Below are 17962 nucleotides of genomic sequence, written 5' to 3' on the forward strand. Positions count from 1 at the left end.
GGAGGGAAGGAGCGTACTGTTCGACTCAATCTTGTTCGGCTGTTGCGTGCACCTTCTGGGCGACTCTCCGCCTGTCTCTCACTCTAAGTATCAGGGAGAGAAGTTTCCCCTCATGATCAGTGTACTCTGCTGATGATCACTCACTTCTGGTGGAGAAAGAAGAAGCAAAAACCCTCCTTCTTCTCCCCCCACTGACATTATGGCTGTGTGGTCACAGGCAGTGATGTAGTGGAGGGTAAAATTATCCAAACTCAATTACCCAACCTTTAGAGGCTGACGTAAATCTTTATGAAATAAAATTTGCAGGATACTTCATTGCAGCAAGGATCAAAAACATGAAGACAGGGTTTTCTTTTTTTTTTTTAACCTCCTCAACCCTACGGAGCCTTTGGCAAGTCAAACATTAAAAAAAATTCATACTAGCATTGATCAGATGCCAAAAACTTTATTTTTAAAGTCCTGTGAAGATGCTGAAGATAAGTAAGTCAGACTAAATTACAGGGGAGTACTGTATCTGCAGAATAATGCACAAGACGTCTAGAATTTCTCATGTGATGGAAACATTCAGCTTCAAAAGTGAAGTGAGTCTTGAATTTTAATATTTTATAGAGCAGAGATTATACTGTATATGTAACAGGGAGGGGAAATGTTTTATTTAACTTTAAAGGTACTCTTTGAAGCTCAAGGGAAAATTTAAGAGAAATACTGGTAACACTGAGTTGACGATTAAGGGGGGGTGGGTGGGGGCATGATTTCAATTTTTTTTGTCATTATATTTAAAGTCTCAGTGGTTTTGCTGATCTGCTACCAGTCATCCATTTGCAGACCATGCTACTGTGTTTTAGCAAGAATGCACTGGTTTCTGTTCATTTCCCTATTGTGGAAAAATCTATTAGCACACTTAAAACCTGCTTGTGCTCCTGTAACCCACCACACTTAACATCAACCCTGCATTCATTTTCTCATTTCTGCTGTGAGGTAATGCACTGCAGACTCTTAAACTGAGTCAACTAATGAAAACACTGGCTGCCTGGAAGTGTAGGGGAGAAGTTTTAAAAAGTTTTAAACCTTTCACTGGAAAATGGTTTGCAAAAATGTTGAGTATTCACAGTTTAGTAAAAGTCCCTGTGAATATAAGTCCAATATTTACTCTGCTTTTAGCTCTGTTTTTGGCTTTACTCACTCCTGAGGGACATTTCTGGCTCTTTAGCTGCTAAATTCTCCCAAATGCTGCTCCACTGTGTTCACCAGCTTTGTTTCTAGCTCTGTGTGTGTTGACTGTGGGCAGGTGTTGTACAGTGGGTTTATCAGAAACGTCTCCTCTGGAAACTGCTTCCTGCAGCGGCTGAAAACGATGCAATCAGGGCTGTGAGAGTGAACCAAAACAATGAGCTGGAAGAGGCTAAAAAGCTCCTCAGAGGTGGGGGGGGGGGAGGAATCTCTGTGGGTTGGTTGTTATGAGCAACCGCCCTCATGTATCCATCGTTTATATAAAAATATTGATTAGAGGCGCTTTAAGTAGTTTTTAGTAACATTGACTAAATAAGCAACAACCATAATTCGAATTTAGAATAAAAAAACAACATTAGTTGCTGTGGTTAGGAACATGTGCAAAAAAACTCTACAACATGATGATGCTAAAATCTGATTGGCTCATGGAAATATGTGACATCACTTTTTTACAGACTGAGCCGAGCCCCCATCAGACCACTGCACACAAATATGGAAATCTCTCATGTGATATAATCAAAACTGTTTTTGACTCTGGCAGAAAATATGTGTTTTCATTTTAAGAAGGTGACGAGGGCCTTTAAGGCTCTACAACTCATCCTTTCATTTATTTATTTATTTATTTTACATGTCCATTTGATTTGTTTTTAGTCTCCAGAATGTCAGTGTGCTTACCTTTTAATCTGCCACTGCATCATTACTCATAGGAAAGATGACCCTGACCTTTACACTCGTGATTTATGGTTGTTTGTCATGTGGGGCGACGCACTGGGGGCGAATTGAAGTGCATCATCGGTGCTAAAAACATAAACGCTGTTAATGCAGCCTCATGGTTTTCAGCGCGCTGCTGTCATTCACACTCATGTTTGCTCCGTGCCATTTGTGTATGAATGTGTATAGGGTGCTAATGAGGGAGGGGGAGGAGGAGGAGAAGTGGGGTGGATGTGGAATTGGTGGGATACAGCTGGACGGAGTGGGAGACTGTGGTGAATAGGTAACCATGGTAACTCTGTTGGCTAAGATTTGAATGCAGAGAGAAAGAGAGAGCAAAAGGGGGGGGAAGGAAGCTGCAGTGTGTTTGTGTGCGGTGGACGGGGAATTGAAAAGGGGGGGGGGCTAAGGGTTAATATGAATCACTGTTGCAGGTTAATCTTTTATCAAACTGTGAGGTCAGTGCAGCGTTTACCCCCGCCAGTGGACACTACAGTGCGCCACACGGGGGGGGGGGTCCAGGAAATAGGTAGTATAAGGCGGGTGGGAGGGGAGAGGGGGAGGGGGTTGAATGAGTTTGCAAAAGAGTTTGCAAAGAGGAAGAGAGTGTGCCTACTTTTATCGAAGGAGATGTGGGGGATAGGCGGAGGAAGATATCAAGGGAGATAGATGGAGGAAGAGGAGGGAGGATGAGGAAGTGGGGTGGGTGGGGTTACAGGTAGGGACTATTGTAACATGTGGATAGTGACAGCACTGAGGCAGAGCACAATCAACCAGCCTCTAACCAGCTGTCAGCTCCAACTAGTCTCAGTCCCACCCACCCAACATCTGAGCTACCATCTTAACCTGAGCCTCAGCCTCCACCGACTCTCTCTCTTCTTCTTTTTCTTTTTTTCTCTCTGCACCTTTCGACTCTGCTCAGACGCTGTCTACCTGAAATAGCTCTGGCACTTAGTTCTCGCTGGCAAGAAAAAAAAAAAAAAAAAAAAAAATGTGGCTGGAAATTAAAATACGTTAAAAAAAAAAAAAGAAGGTGAGAGTTGATCCAAAAATAACACTTGAGTGGCTCTATCCGTCGGCGCTGGCACGGCTGTGTGCCGGCATGCAGACGAAGGGCAGTTGCAGGTTCCTGACGGTTGTTGCACCGTTGTTGCAGTTGTCGTCCCAGCACCACCACCACCACCACTGTTCTCCTGTGCTGTCTGACCACAGATGTTGCTGCTGATGTGATTTATCATAGTGTCCTTGTGTATGTTTTAATGTCATTGAATGACCAGGTACGCATTATTGATCAATCCTACCCCCACCCATCTAACCCCACCTCTCCTCCCACTCGTCCAGCACTCAGGAGAAACCTCTCTCTCTTTCTCTCTCTCTGCATCTCCACCTGTTTCATATTCATCCCCTTGTATTGTCTCTTGCCTCCATCGCTCTCTGTTTTATATGCGTCTCTGTGTTGTCATTCCCCTCCCTCCATCTCTCTCTGTTTTATATTCATCTCTCTATTGAGCCCCCCTCCCTTCTCCCCTCTCTCTCTCTTTCTCTCACTGAGCGAGAGATTATTAATATTAATGTGTCTCTTCCTCTCTCCCACCCTATTTTCCCCCTTCCACTTTTTTATATCTTTCTTTTACTACTGATCTCTGTTCTGCTCTTCCCACTATTTATACCTCTCTCTGGGTCTTTATCCCTCATCATCCCTTTCACTCAACCTTCCCTCCATCTGTCTCCATCTCTATCTCTTTCTTTCTCTCTCTCTCTCCCTCTCTTTCTCCAGCCCGCTCTCTGCAGCTGTTCAGTATTCATCTATTACTGTAGTGTTGATAATTCCCTTCTCTGCCTGCAGCCATACAGTCATCTATCAGATTAATAATCCTTCTCTCCTTCTCATTCTCTCTCTCTCTTGTCTCCTTTTCTTACTATGCCAAGTGAGGATGCTCAGCGTGTCAAAGTCCCATCATTACAACCATCATCATTAATAACCGTATCTCGATTGAGTTATCCAGGTCTAAATAACCTGCAGAAGGTGTTGGTAGTGGTGGTGGTGGTGGTGGGGGGGCTCCTCCATGCCTCTCTGGGCTGGCGGGGCCTGACTTTAGCCGTAAATGTGGACTGCACCATTCGCTACCGTTCTCCAGCCCCTCGAGTGTGCAATACTGTGCTCACACAGGAGTGGAATTAGCATTTCAGTCCCACCATTGCATCTGTGCCACTTCTCACTGGATTCAGTCTCGTATTGTTTTTAACAGGCTGGAACCTGCTTTGATAAGTATGAGTTTAATTAAAGGTGGTGAGGGCAGCATGTTCAAACATCAATATATCACTGTTGTATTAATTGTTATACCTTGGTATAATTAGCATTAACAAATGAGACGGCGGCTAAGATGACTGGAAGCCTCTATCTCCAGCGGTGGTGTTATTAATGGTTCTCGATAGTAAGACCACATGTCCCATAAACCCTGTTGCTTCCTCTTTTTTTTTTTTTTACTGAAGTTTGTTGGGAGCCATTTTTCCTTTCCCTCCTTCCACCATCTGCCTCTTGTAAAAAACCCATTCAGTGTTTATCTTTGTTTGTGCTGGAAGAAAGACAGATTTCCTATAAAAGCCAACATTGTTTCACACTATGTAAATAGGGAATTGTACTTTGTGGTTTTAAACCCAAACGTATCTGAGCCATCCGTTCCCTCACCACATTTCTATCTCTTATTCTCCCCAAAGAGCTTTTAATTGATTCTGTGGTTCACATTAGTTTACACACTTTTCACATTTTCCTCCACAGATTATAAATCACACCTGGTAATATCACAGCCTCGACATTTTTTTTTTTTATTGTCTTCTTTCTCTTTCTATCAATTGCTTGTGGAGATTATTTTGTTGAACAAAGTGTGCAGTTTTATGAGTCTAAATAAATCTTTCTGTCCTTTCTCTTTTAAAAACCAAATTGGTGCTGAAAGAACTGGCTGATTAATCAACAGAAATTTAATCTGTGACTATTTTCATAATTGATTAACGATTGAAGTTATTAACCAAGAAAAACTGAGCAAAGCTTCACAAATGTGAAAAACAATTGCAGCTTTTTTTTCCCATTTTACATGAGGCAAATAGAAAACAGTTTTTTCTTCTTTTTTTTTCCTGTCAGTCTGACAGAAAAAGCCCTTTATTGAGCTCAGGTAACTTCTGATGGACATTTGTCATAATTTTTAGACATTTTATTGCATCCCAGTACTAAATAGTTTCATTATATTGCTACTGTTCAAAATTTAACAGACGTTTCAACAGGGTGCAGGACTCATCTCGTATTATCCTACCCCTCTTAATATACCTGTAGGTGAGCAAGGCTCACTTTTGCACAGTCGACAAGTGGGCCAAGAAATCTTTGATGTAATTCTAAAAATATATAAACATATAAATTATGTTTTTAAAATAAGTGATATTTTAAAAATGTTTTTAAAAATTCCCTTCATTTTCTTTCTCATATTAAGGCCTATCATTGCGATACACCAATGATGGGAACTTTTATGTTGTAGCCACTGGACCACATTGTAGACTCGTTTTCTCTCTTAGTCTGATTGTGCTCTAAACGATATAGCTGTCAGCAACGGGAAGAATAAATAGGAAAGAGAGATAAGAGACAAACGGCAAGTGATCAAACAAAAATGAAAAATTTAGCTTCCCCTTCTTTCAGTTTAATCCTGAAGGTTCGATCGTTATCATTAAAATAAAAAGTGGTTGGAGAAGACATAATTTGGCCTCCGTATTGTTACGAGGTCAAATGTGGGCCACCAACATTTTTGAGATTTTCAAGTGGGCCATGAGTTGGAAATGGTTGGGAACCGCTCCTGCAGACATTTTACTGAATAAATTCATTGATTGATAATGAAAAATAATTGCAGTATTTTCTGGACTAAAACAAAAGTGCAGTTTTTCCTGTGAGAACTTCCATTTCCTTGGGAACCCAGAGTGGAGCCGACTGTTGCTCGACTGTTTCAGTGAGATTGTGTGTGACGCAACTCATCTGTTCACAATTATACCAGTGTTTCAAAAATTCATGTCTCCCTGGTTTATTCATGTTTCCATGCTAAATGCAGCCCTGCAAAGACAGAAATATCCTGTTGTCCCACTTCAGGTTGCATGTTTTTGTTGTGTTTCCGAACCATTAATTACAGAGCTCGGCCTCCACCTGCCCCGGCTGTGAGGATTTGATTTCTGACGAAATGTCTGCAAAACGTCTGCTGTGGGATTATGTGGGATTTGATTTGAGCAGTGACACAGAAGTTCTGATTCTTCTCAAAGATTTTTGACAGGCTGTCCCATGATAAGCTACACTGTAGTTGTGTACCTATTATTTGTTCTGTTCATTCTCTGTTGGCGAAAACATGAAGCGTTGTGTGTGTTCTGCCTTTAATATCTGCTCTCTCTTTGTCTCTCTCTCTTTTGTTCTTCCACAGTAACTCCTGGGTTCTTCTCACTTCACAAAAAGCCTCACTCAAATCCCCAGACAGTGCGAGAGAGAAAAAAAAAAAAAAAAGGGAATAACATCTGTTTATCTGCATATTTCTATGTTCAAAAAACAAGAGGAAAAAACACAGAGATCGACAGAGGACAGAAAACATCTCAGAGGATGCGGAATTAGAAAGAACAAATTGCCGCTGGAGAACCGAAGGGAAGTTGAAGCTTTTCTCACAGTTCCACCAGAGTGGAGTCACCTCACCTGTACCTTCGGATTAAAGAGCAGGGTCATGTCCCAGTTGCCATGCGCATCGCCACGCTGACCTGCCTTCCCGGCCCTTCCCCCTTCCTCTTTCTATTGGCCCAGCTGCTACTGCGGCTCCTCCTCCCTGGGCCGGAGTTGGTGGGAGCCGCCTCCTCCTGCCCCTCCCTCTGCACCTGCTCCAACCAAGCCAGCCGAGTCATCTGCACCAGACAGAACCTGGACCAGGTGCCCGAAAGCATATCAGTCAACACGCGATACCTCAACCTGCAGGAGAACTCAATACAGGTAAATACAGGCCGGAAGTCGCTCATCTGGTCATATCATGTCCTGTCAGTGTTGATTTGTCAGTCACTTCATACAAGATATCCATTCATCCATTACCTATACCGTTAATCCATGTCACGTATTTTAAAGGTCTCATATTGTATAAGGGGAGATGCCCATGTGTTTGTGATTATAAAGCAGGTCTAGGTTCTATATTAATACTGTGAAAGTATCAAAGCCTCAGTCCACAGAGAAATGCAAAAGCCTGTATTCAGAAACTGAGCCTTAAAACCAGCCGTCAGGACTTCTGGAACTTTGTGATGTCACAACAAAGCAGTCACCACTTTCAGCCACGCCCCAAGCCTGAGAGAGGAGATGTTAAACTTCACTGAGAAGGTTTTGGTTTTTAAAACCACAAATATATCTTCTTATGGAGATCAACACTTTAAAAAACAGGAAAAGTCTAAAATATCGGACCTTTAAATTCAAATAAAGTCATATTATTTATCGCTGCAAGTCGCATCAAGCGATGTAATTCAATGGTTGTGTGAAAATATCATTGATTTCTCTCAGCTGCCTGTTGTTTCTCATATAACAATGAGCGAGTGGAGGTCAGGGTTCACTCTCACAGAAAACACACTTCATCACCTGATACATGTCAGTGTCTCATGTAGTTTTCAGCACACAGCCTATTGACACGTCTTAATGCAGTTATTGATTTCATTTGTTATAAGTGTAGCTATTTATACAGTTATTGATACATGAGACAAATCCCGTGTGACAGATTGAGGATTTTCTCCTTTAGAGCGCACAAATAAATCCACACACAGACATTAATATAGTGCTTATGTGACTTTTTTTTTTACCCATAATCATAAGGAACATTTGCTTTCGCAGCTAGCAGTGGATGTTAGGATTAACTTGTTGATACAGGTTCTCTCTGAGAAACTTAAGTTGTAAGAGAAGACAGAGGAGTAAGGCAGCGGTAATGGTAGGAAAAGGGGCACTTAAGCCTCTGCTGAACTGAGGGAATATTTTATGAATTGACACCGTGCTGCCTTTTGTATGCATTACCAATTTATCTAGAGTCCCTAGACGGCGTTTTGTGGCTTTACAGCTGCAAGGGAAGATCATTTAACCACAGACCATCGATACAAAGCACATGAATCTCTACATTTATAAACAGAGTGGGTTGATTTTACTCTTTGCAGCAGCATTTGAAGTAATTGGATTCCTCTTCATGTTGCTGACAGTGCTTTGTTCTTTTGTGATTTTTTTTTTTTTTTTTTAATTCATTTCCACCACATTTTATCTCCTCTAATGAAAAGTAACAAGCATCCTGAACACTGTTAAAGTTGTCCAGTGAGTCTCTATCATGTCAAGGAACAGTCTGATATCCTCTGCTCCTATTAAATGTTATGCGATGTTAACCGAGCATAAATGGGACATCACGCCTCATGATTTGGTGTGTGAGCTTTTTAAGAGATGCTGCTCACATGGAGGAAAAAATAAAAAATAAAGTAATAATAACAATATTCGCTGCGTTTCGTTTTTAGCCTACAAATTTCGATTCGGTTTGTCGTATCCTGCAGCCCCACTTGAAATGATTAAAAATCTAAAAATGTTTTAACACCTGAAGGCATCCTAGATTCTCAGGCTTATTTTTTCCTTCACTGAGTACCCTGAGAGTAAAGCCTTGACAGCTCCCACCCCCTCTTAACATCCCCACCCCTCTCGCTATCTCTCTCTCTCCCCCCTCTTTGCCTAAACCCCTCCCTCCTCCCCCCTTCCTGCTCCACATACAGAAGAGGCAATGGCCTGACTCCAGGAGTCTCTGTGTGTCTCACAGAGGGCTTTGGCCATACAAAACTCAAACAGTCAGAGATTTAAGGGGCTTTTAGTCGCGCTCACTAGCTGTCTGTCTTTCACCTCTCGCCAAATGAGCTCCAGTGTGACCACACCGATGCCGTCCAGAGCCCGTGGCACCCATGTTTTCCGAATCACGTCCTCATGCAGAAACTCTTTTAGTTGTTCATTTGTGAAATGGATTGAAGGAAAGTGCAGAATATTTAGATGTTTTCTTTTTAAATATTAATTTAGTTTTACAGTTTTATCCTCTGTAGTGATTTGTGGTGACACTTTGTGTAAATGGTCCAACACTGATAATCAGCTTATTATCGAGGGATTATCAGTGTCAGTAGAAATTCCCGCGAGTCTCACTGAAAAAACGGTGTGAAAACCACTTCAGTGTCTGGAGCAGGGACTGAAATAAGGTCAGGGTCAGGAAGAGGACGGGGTTTACAGTGGGATTACCACAGTGCTCAGAGATGTCACAAAAAGTCAAGCGTTTATCCCGCTTTTTGTCACATTTGTTGAAAATAAGAATTTAGCTATGAATTTAATGTATTTTTTTTTCTTTGTCATTTGTCACCATCAGTTCCCCGAGTGTGCCATGCCATCGTACCACAACCTAATTATGTTCACTGGTTATTTTTCACCTTTATTTTGGAGGTGAAACTAAATCTGAGCTGAGTGAATCTTCAAAGTAAGACAACCATGCAGGTCAGGATTATGGATTTGGCAAAATCTGCAGCGTTTTTTAGGGGATCAGAGCATTCACTGAAACACTCAGTCCATCTCCTGATGCATTTTGTTTTCTAATAACATGAAAGGTGCAACATGGGGGCCAGGGTGGCTCTTAGATCTAAAACAGATGCTGGGAAACACATATGTTCAACTGGCTCTGCAGTCGGTGGGAATCTGTCTGAAAACCCACCTCCCCCAGTAGCAGCAGCAATAGTTTCTTCCACTTGGTTGGAAGGGTCAGCTGTTACCATTATGAGCAGAGAAATTAAATATTTATATTTGTGTGGTTTGTTAATTTAAACGTGCATTTAGTCCTATTTGTGCCTTTGAATCGTTCATTGACATTGTTTTGTTTTTTTTTCGTTACATGGTCTTACAAGTCAAAAATCAACAAAGTAAATAAAACTTGTACTTCTAGGAAATCTGTATGTGATAACATAATAACAATAACTCACAGACAAATTAATATTTTGCATTTTGTTTGTCATTTAAACAGAGAAAATAGAACACCCTGAGTTTGTCACAAATGGCTCTTGTAAAACTGATAGTCCACATTTTCACTGTATTCAAAAACCCTTGTCAAATGTTACCACACAAAAATCTTAGTAAGAACAACCTAAATGTCTATTTGTAATCTATGTTAACCGTTCTACGTGTTGGACAGTAACGTTTCGCTATCTGTCCTTCCAGATTATCAAGTCTGACACCTTCAAGCACTTGAGGCACCTCGAGATCCTTCAACTCTCCAAGAATCAGATCCGTCAGATTGAAGTCGGAGCATTCAATGGCCTCCCCAACCTCAACACACTGGAGCTCTTCGACAACCGCCTCACACTGGTGCCATCACATGCCTTTGAGTACCTCAGCAAGCTGCGGGAGCTGTGGCTGCGCAACAACCCCATTGAGACCCTACCAGGCTATGCCTTCCACCGCGTGCCCTCGCTACGTCGCCTGGACCTGGGGGAGCTCAAGAAGCTGGATTTCATCTCAGACGCCGCCTTCGTGGGCCTCATCAATCTACGGTACCTGAACCTGGGTATGTGTGGACTGAAGGACATTCCCAAACTGACAGCACTTGTGCGTTTGGAGGAGCTGGAGCTGTCAGGAAACCGGCTGGAGATCATCCGACCTGGTTCCTTTCAGGGCTTGGTGTCTCTCCGCAAGCTGTGGCTCATGCACTCACAGGTGTCGGTCATTGAGCGCAATGCTTTCGATGACCTGAAAAACCTGGAAGAGCTCAACCTGTCCCATAACTCCCTGCACTCCTTGCCCCATGACCTCTTCACACCTCTTCACCAGCTGGAGAGGGTACACCTCAACCACAACCCGTGGGTCTGCAACTGTGATGTACTTTGGTTAAGCTGGTGGTTGAAAGAGACAGTCCCCAGCAACACCACCTGCTGCGCCCGCTGCCACGCTCCTCCATTCTTAAAGGGCAAGTACATTGGAGAGCTTGACCAGAGCCACTTCACCTGCTATGCGCCTGTCATTGTGGAGCCACCTACAGACCTCAACGTCACTGAAGGTATGGCCGCTGAGCTGAAGTGTCGCACGAGCACCTCCATGACCTCTGTCAACTGGATCACCCCTAATGGCACCCTAATGACCCACGGATCATACCGGGTACGGATATCTGTTTTGCATGATGGCACGCTCAACTTCACGAACGTCACGCTGCGAGACACAGGCCAGTACACCTGCATGGTCACCAATGCTGCTGGCAATACCACGGCAACCGCAGTCCTCAATGTCACGGCTGCTGATGCCAGCGTCAACTACACCTATTTTACAACAGTCACCGTGGAAACAGTGGAGACTCCAGGAGAAGAAGATTCTGCACTGGTTGCCATCAATGAGACCTTCATCCGTGTACATCCTGGCCCCACTCCCTCGGGCCACTTGTTGCCAGACGGAGTTTCCACCACAGCCTCCTCTCTGTCAGCTGGCTGGTCGTCCTCTCCTCGGGCCACCCGCCCCACCTTCACTGTGCCAATCACTGAGCCAGGCTACTCAGGCCTGGATGATGTGATGAAGACCACCAAGATCATAATTGGCTGCTTCGTAGCGATTACCTTCATGGCAGCGGTGATGCTGGTGGTGTTCTACAAGCTGAGGAAGCAGCACCAGCTGCACAAACACCACGGCCCTGCTCGTGCCATTGAGATCATCAATGTGGAGGATGAGCTGGGGGCCGGGGCCAGTGGTCGAGGTAGCGGCATCTCAGGAGGTTCCACCGTGACGCAGAGCGGAAGCAGTGGAATAGGAGGGGGCCAGAGCCTCAGGCTGCACCACCCAGAGATGGTCAACCTGCCGAACCTGGCCCGGTCAGACCACCTCAACCATTACTACAAAACCCATCACTTCAACAACAACATGATGGGCCTGGGCATGGGCACAGGTCCTGGTGTGGGCCTCAACAACAACAACAACCCCTCGCCTTGCTCTCAGTCTCAGAACACATCCATATCCTGTTCCCAAGTTCCAACCTCCACCAGTGGGGGAGCACCCACAGTTGGCACCCTGCCCTCCCCTGTGCCCCTGCCCCAGTTGGGCCTCCACAGTTCTCTGAAAGGCCTAATGGGAAAAGGCCAAAACGAGCCACTGCTTTTCAAGAGCGGCTCCAAAGAAAATGTGCAAGAGACTCAAATCTGAGTAAAAGTGAGAGTGGAAGTATGAGGTAAGGAGAAAGGGATGCTAGATAGAGACAGTGATACAGAAAGCGCCTGGGAGTGTATGAGACTGATTGTAGCCTACTGTCCTCATGGACAGATTCCAGAAAAGATGAAATTTCACATAGTCACTGCTTTGTGTTGTCAATCTGTTGACAGAGAGAAGCAGATAGGAGGACTGAAGGAGACAGAGTACGATATCTGATCAGCACTAGTCCCTAAAAAAGCATCTGCCCATACTTTTCAGCTCAATCCGGCACAGACACATAGGATGTAAACCATGAACATCAGAATCATTCAGTTTCCTGTTCAACCTGCTGTAGTCTTTGCCAAAGTCCAAGATGAAGCCAACTCTTTCCATTTGCGCCCACAGTCACAAATAGTGGAGACCTATGAATAATACACATGTGCAGTGAGCCTCTCTAGGTTTTATACAGATTGCGTCGTATATTTCTAGACACATTCAGTGTATATATTTGGAGGGAGACATAATATTGGCCATTGAACATGTTGTCAGATTAGTGTTTGGCAGAGACACTGAATGACAAACAATGGTTTGGGAGAGTGGTACGGTTTCCAGGAAGCACTAAAACAAAACAGAGAAAGCAAAATTAGAGCAGCGCAGCGACTCTGTCCAGGACACACGTATCAGACTAGTGCTTTGCAGGGTGAAAGGACAACAACAACTGTGTTTTTCAGAGAAGTTTCACTCTCACTTTCTCACTTTTTTCCCTTTCACACCTTCACTGGCTACTGGCTTCTTTGACGGAGGAGAGGAACAGAGCGGGCTATCATGGGAGAAGAACAATCCCATCACATAAAGGACAATGAGAGATAAAGAGATTTTTTAAAAAAAAGGGACAGAAAGTACATATTATATATACCGTAAATATATTTTCATTCAAAGAAATAAATTATAAAGAATCTTTATCAAGCTTCTGACTGAAAACTACAATGTCTGATGAATATATATAAAAAAAACACACACAAACACAAACACACAGCTGTTGTAGTGGCCCTCCCTTACAACTTTTCTCAACTTGGAGCAAGATGGCCGCTCCGACTGTGCCGCACGAGGACACACGTGGGCGAGCAGCATCCGTTGAGAAGGAGCTAAAACTAAAAACCTGGCAAAAGTGAATTTGAGTGAATTTATTTTGATCTCAACTTTTTTTGTAGCCACACAAAATGTTTTCCCTCCCCTGTCGCATTCGCATAAACAGGGTCACTGGGGAAAAAAAGGGGAACCGGGGGATCTCTACAGCCCACCGCGAAAAATATGAAACAGGACTACAGCTCTTCACCGTTTGGTATCCAGCTCAGCTGCGGTATTAATAATAACGATCATGATGGGAATAATGATAACACGCTTCTGCTTTGTTTGTCATAATGGTCGTTTAATGACTAACACGTTAAATGATCAATAATATGTTACTGTACGTTACTAAAAAGCTGCACATGCTCTAAAAACAAACTCTAGATTTGATCAACACTCAGTTTCAACACATAAAATCTGTCACTATGGCGATACAAGATATTATTGTTATTATGTTATCATTATTATCCTTCATATGACTATTATTAATACTAGCTGTGCCTACAAATAGCTGAGAAGTACTTTATTTTTTCATTTGTATATGACACTGAAGTTGTTTTATGACTGATCCTGTTGGACTTCGGCGGTGGGACGGACTCCAAATGCATCAGGAGGAAATAACCTGGCGCCCCCCTCAAAATGGCTCCCTCAGTCCAGCCCCCACTGCACTCTGATGTCTGAAGCAGTCAGGACCCCCCACACCCCACCCCACCCACCCTCCTCATCTTATCATGCATTAAAGACAGGACATGAACCTTTGATGAAGACTGCTCCTTTGCAGAGGATTATTTCACAACTGTATCTCAGTGTAATCGTGTGTGAGTGGATTTCATGGCAGCAGGGAGCTAAATGGACGACAGGCATTGCCAAGCATTTTTAAAGGTAAGCGAAGCCCGTTCAGTGAAGGAGGAGGTGACATACAGTACAGTATACAGTGGTGGGGTGAATTTTTTTCTAAAGAAAAAGGACAATTAAATGAAAAAATATAGAACCTTATAGATCTCTTTTAAAAAAACAAAACTATTATGATAAGTGTTTTTCATTTTGGGTTTTTACCTAGTTTGATTATTTTCTGTTTTTTTAAATCAAGTGTTATCTTTATTGTAATATTGTTATTGTTATTATAATTAGCTAATTACACTGGTTATAATTATGAGAGATGTTCTGTTAGCAGAGGTCACTTTGAAAATTAAAAAAACCTGGCACATAAAATGGCAGTTGAAGTCTGTGAAAGTTGGTGGCTATTTTTTTATTTTATTTCATTTTTTTAAATTTTTGTTCTAATCAACTTTAACTGTAGTATCACTCTTTGTATCCCTGTGGCTCTGCTTGAGATCAGACAGCGAATGTGAAGTGGGTGTGAACATTTTTTAAATTTTATTTCTGCACAGGGGGACAGGAAAGACCCTGCTCTGGTTTACGAGCTCGCTCACGCTCGCTCTGTGCTTTCCTGAATGTCATCGCCATCACAGTGCTCAGAGTGCCATTGCGCTGTGTCAACACCTCGTTGCCATGACTACACACTCAGACTAATGCGCCAAACGGCGTCACCATCGGCGCCTCGTAAGGGCACCCTGTTGCCCCTTGTCAGTCACGTTCCATTGAGGTGCCATATCTCGACAAGCCGGCTAGTGTTCCTTCAGTGGCAGCAAATCAACCTGAGCATTGTACCCATGTCCTCACACCCCCCCCCCCCCCTCCCTTCTCCAGCCCCCCAACCCTCAGCATCCTGCCATCAGGTTTCCCTGGCAACTGTTGCCGCTGCGACAGCTCTTATCACAGCGTCTTGATTTGGGTTTCGAATGTTAAAGAGACGAGAGCAGAAGGTATAGAGTTTCATCCGTGAGCACAAACATCCATCTCATAAAGATGTTTCCCCCTTTCTGGCCCCATAATGTTCCTCGTTAATGTGTTTGATTTGTCTACACCAACAGCTGTATTTCTTACAGCGCCAACTTTGTCAGTGAATCATGTGGTTTACACGCCTGTATCCCCTATGCATTTAATTTGCATAGGCCCCTCACTACTGCTAAATGCATTTATGCACCCTACACTTGTGATTAATACTCATACCCTGCATCAGTCATTAACATATTCCTTTCCCAGCACAAGGGATCCATATTCCCCTCACAAGTTATTTACATATTATCTGCCTGTGTGTGTGCAAATGACAGAGGAATTATCATGTGGGCATGCTTGTGGGTATGATTGTGGTGTGTGTGTGTGTGTGTGTGTGTCAGTTTTGTGTACATCAGTGGCTGAAAGCAAGGACTGTTACAAAAGCTATTTACCCCTAATTCCTCAGATGCCGCGTGCCCTGCCTATTGCCTGTAGTAGCTCATCGCTTTGGAAAGCATCGTGTGGCCCCTATAGCTCCTGTGAAGTGGCACAAACCAGAGGCCATGTTTTTGAGGCTCGGTGTTAGAGAGAGAGCAGCGGTGGCAGCGGCGGCAGCGGCGGTGGCGGCTGAGCTGGAGACACACAGTCACGGTGCTGCAGTGTCTGAGTCACAGAGCGCTGAACACACTCCCAACACTCTAATGGAAATGCTGTGTTTACTGTGCAAGAAGGGACCTGCTCCTTCACCCATTTGGGGAATAGGTGAAAAATACCAGAATTTATGTGTCTGTGTCTGTGTGTGTGTGTGTGTGTGTGTGTGCGTGCGCGCGTGTGTGTGTTTGTTGCTCTGGATTATAAAATGCCTGTTGTAGTGTTGTGTAAAGCAAAGAAATCAGGGCATTTGAAGCGGTACGGTGTTTATGGCAAAAGATGTTACACCACTGTTGATGCAATACTGCTCCGTGTGTGTGTGTGTGTGTGTGTGTGTGTGTGTGTGTGTGTGTGAGTGTTCAGGTGGGCTTACGTTAGCTAGGTTGTGTAAGGAGGAGAAGAGGGAGGAGGGGCGGTCAGACCTCCATTTTAAATCCCCAGTTTAAACCAGCTCTGTCTGTCTCCCTCTGCTTCAGGCTACTTTATGATCCTCTCACTGACACTTAAAGTAAAAACAGGCTTTTGGTTTTTTTTTTAAGCAGCTCTTCCTTCCCCCCTCTTCTTTCTCCCTCTCTCTCTCTCTCTCTGCATATTGGGATAAACCCAGCTGATGAGAGCTCTGCTCCATCAGGCTGACCTCTCCTTCCGACAGAACATCCCCGCCCTCTTTTAGCTCTTTTGTCAATCTGTCGAGGGTCAAAGGTCACGGCTGGTGGCATCTTTTGTTTACCTCAGCTAATCGAGGTTCCCATTTTGGGTCGTACCGTTTGTTTTGAACTGGCTCAGCTGTGTGTAAGTAACACCTGTTGGTGACGCTTAAGTGATTTTTAATGTGCATTTTCAGTGGCTGTGTTTGTGGCTAATCTCCTCGATAGTGATGTGACTTTCAGTCATAATCGTACGGCTGCACATTAAACGGTTCGGGGCTGCTCTCTCACGGTGGGTGGGGGTTGCGTAATCACAGATACAAGGGCGCAGCAGGTTCAGCGTGGACGGCAGTGTCAGAAACCAGGGGCCACACTTGCGCCGGTCTCTGAGGGAGGTGTTGCACACATGTTAACCTCGGCAGTACAAGCGCCGTGTGAGCTCCACGCTGCTTAATTTCTTTTCTGTCATCCCCCACTTTTAAAAATAGCAGTGAAGCGACAGCAGAGCTCGATGCATTATTGATACACGTGGTGTCAATGATGCATGTGCTTAGGCACCAGTGCTAATTTTCTCCCTGTTGCAGAGGCCAAAAGCATCATAACAGCCGTAATTTATATGCATCTTTATTGCAATTATTTTTCACGCGGCCATCAGGACGGACCGCGAGAGCAGAGCCAAACGTCGCAGCTTGTCTCCCTCACTTGATGGCTGCTGTGATTCTGTTAAGTGCAGCAGCATTTTGTGTGCCACTGTGTCACTGAGGCCCCCCTCCAACCCCCAACACCCCCCCACCCCCCCCCAGCTCAGCAGCAGCAGCAGCAGCAGCCCTAGCCCTGTCTCGCTCTGTCTCTGCTGTGGGATGTTTGGCAGTAAGGGGCTAGTTTCATCACCATCATGCTGGTCTGAGGCTGATTTGATGGCACCAGCTCTCAGATGCCCGGGTCACTCTGTTCAGTCACGTTACGAGAGAATTTCTTTTTTATTGTTTTTTGTCACTGAGAAGTTGCTTCTGCTGCAGCTTGAGATGAGATGTGTACAGACGTTTTTCTGTGTCATCACTGTGAAAACCCTGCCCCGCAGCCACTTATCAAACCTGACCAACACACACACACACACACTCTCTCTCTCTCTGACACTGACTGACTGAGTGATTTATTGATTGAGGTGGGGCTTTCTTAAACAGTTTGCAGCTGAGTGCAGTGGAGGTTAACGCAAACCTCTCAACCGCTGCCATTCACCCTCTCGTGCTTTATATCCTGTGAAGGTGTTCTTGATTTGAGAACGGCTGGTACATTAGCACGTGGTTTATTACATTGTTGCCTCGGTAACCGTGTCGCTGGCCACAAGCTGTCCGTTTCGGTCGTCCACTGCGAGCTCCGAGCTGCGTTGTGGAGTCAAAGGAAGGGGAGGGAGGAGGGGGTGCGGGTCCTGTCAGTGTGTGTGGGCAGTGATGTGAGAGTGATGAGTGGTGTCTCATCCCAGATGACTATCTCCTCTGTGTCACTCAGCTGTGGGTCAGCGGGCCTCCGAGCCGCCGCTCCTGAAGAAAACTGA

At 44.3% G+C, this 17962-nt stretch overlaps 1 protein-coding gene across 1 annotated transcript in view; it reads left to right on the forward strand.

Annotated features, from left to right (window-relative positions):
- The window catches only part of lrrc4ba (leucine rich repeat containing 4Ba), a 31673-nt gene extending 18902 nt beyond the window's left edge, over positions 1-12771 (forward strand). Inside the window, exons 2-3 of the mRNA XM_071467043.1 lie at positions 6390-6940; positions 10196-12771. Of these exons, the coding sequence (XP_071323144.1) occupies positions 6695-6940; positions 10196-12157 (2208 nt within the window). The 5' untranslated portion in view covers positions 6390-6694 and the 3' untranslated portion in view covers positions 12158-12771. The remainder of the gene's footprint in view (positions 1-6389; positions 6941-10195) is intronic.
- Positions 12772-17962: the final 5191 nt, after the last annotated feature.

The sequence above is a fragment of the Trachinotus anak genome, unplaced genomic scaffold (genome assembly GCF_046630095.1).
Source record: "Trachinotus anak isolate AG129_WGS33_773 ecotype Australia unplaced genomic scaffold, CSIRO_AGI_Tana_v1 ptg000003l, whole genome shotgun sequence".
Lineage (NCBI taxonomy): Eukaryota > Metazoa > Chordata > Actinopteri > Carangiformes > Carangidae > Trachinotus > Trachinotus anak.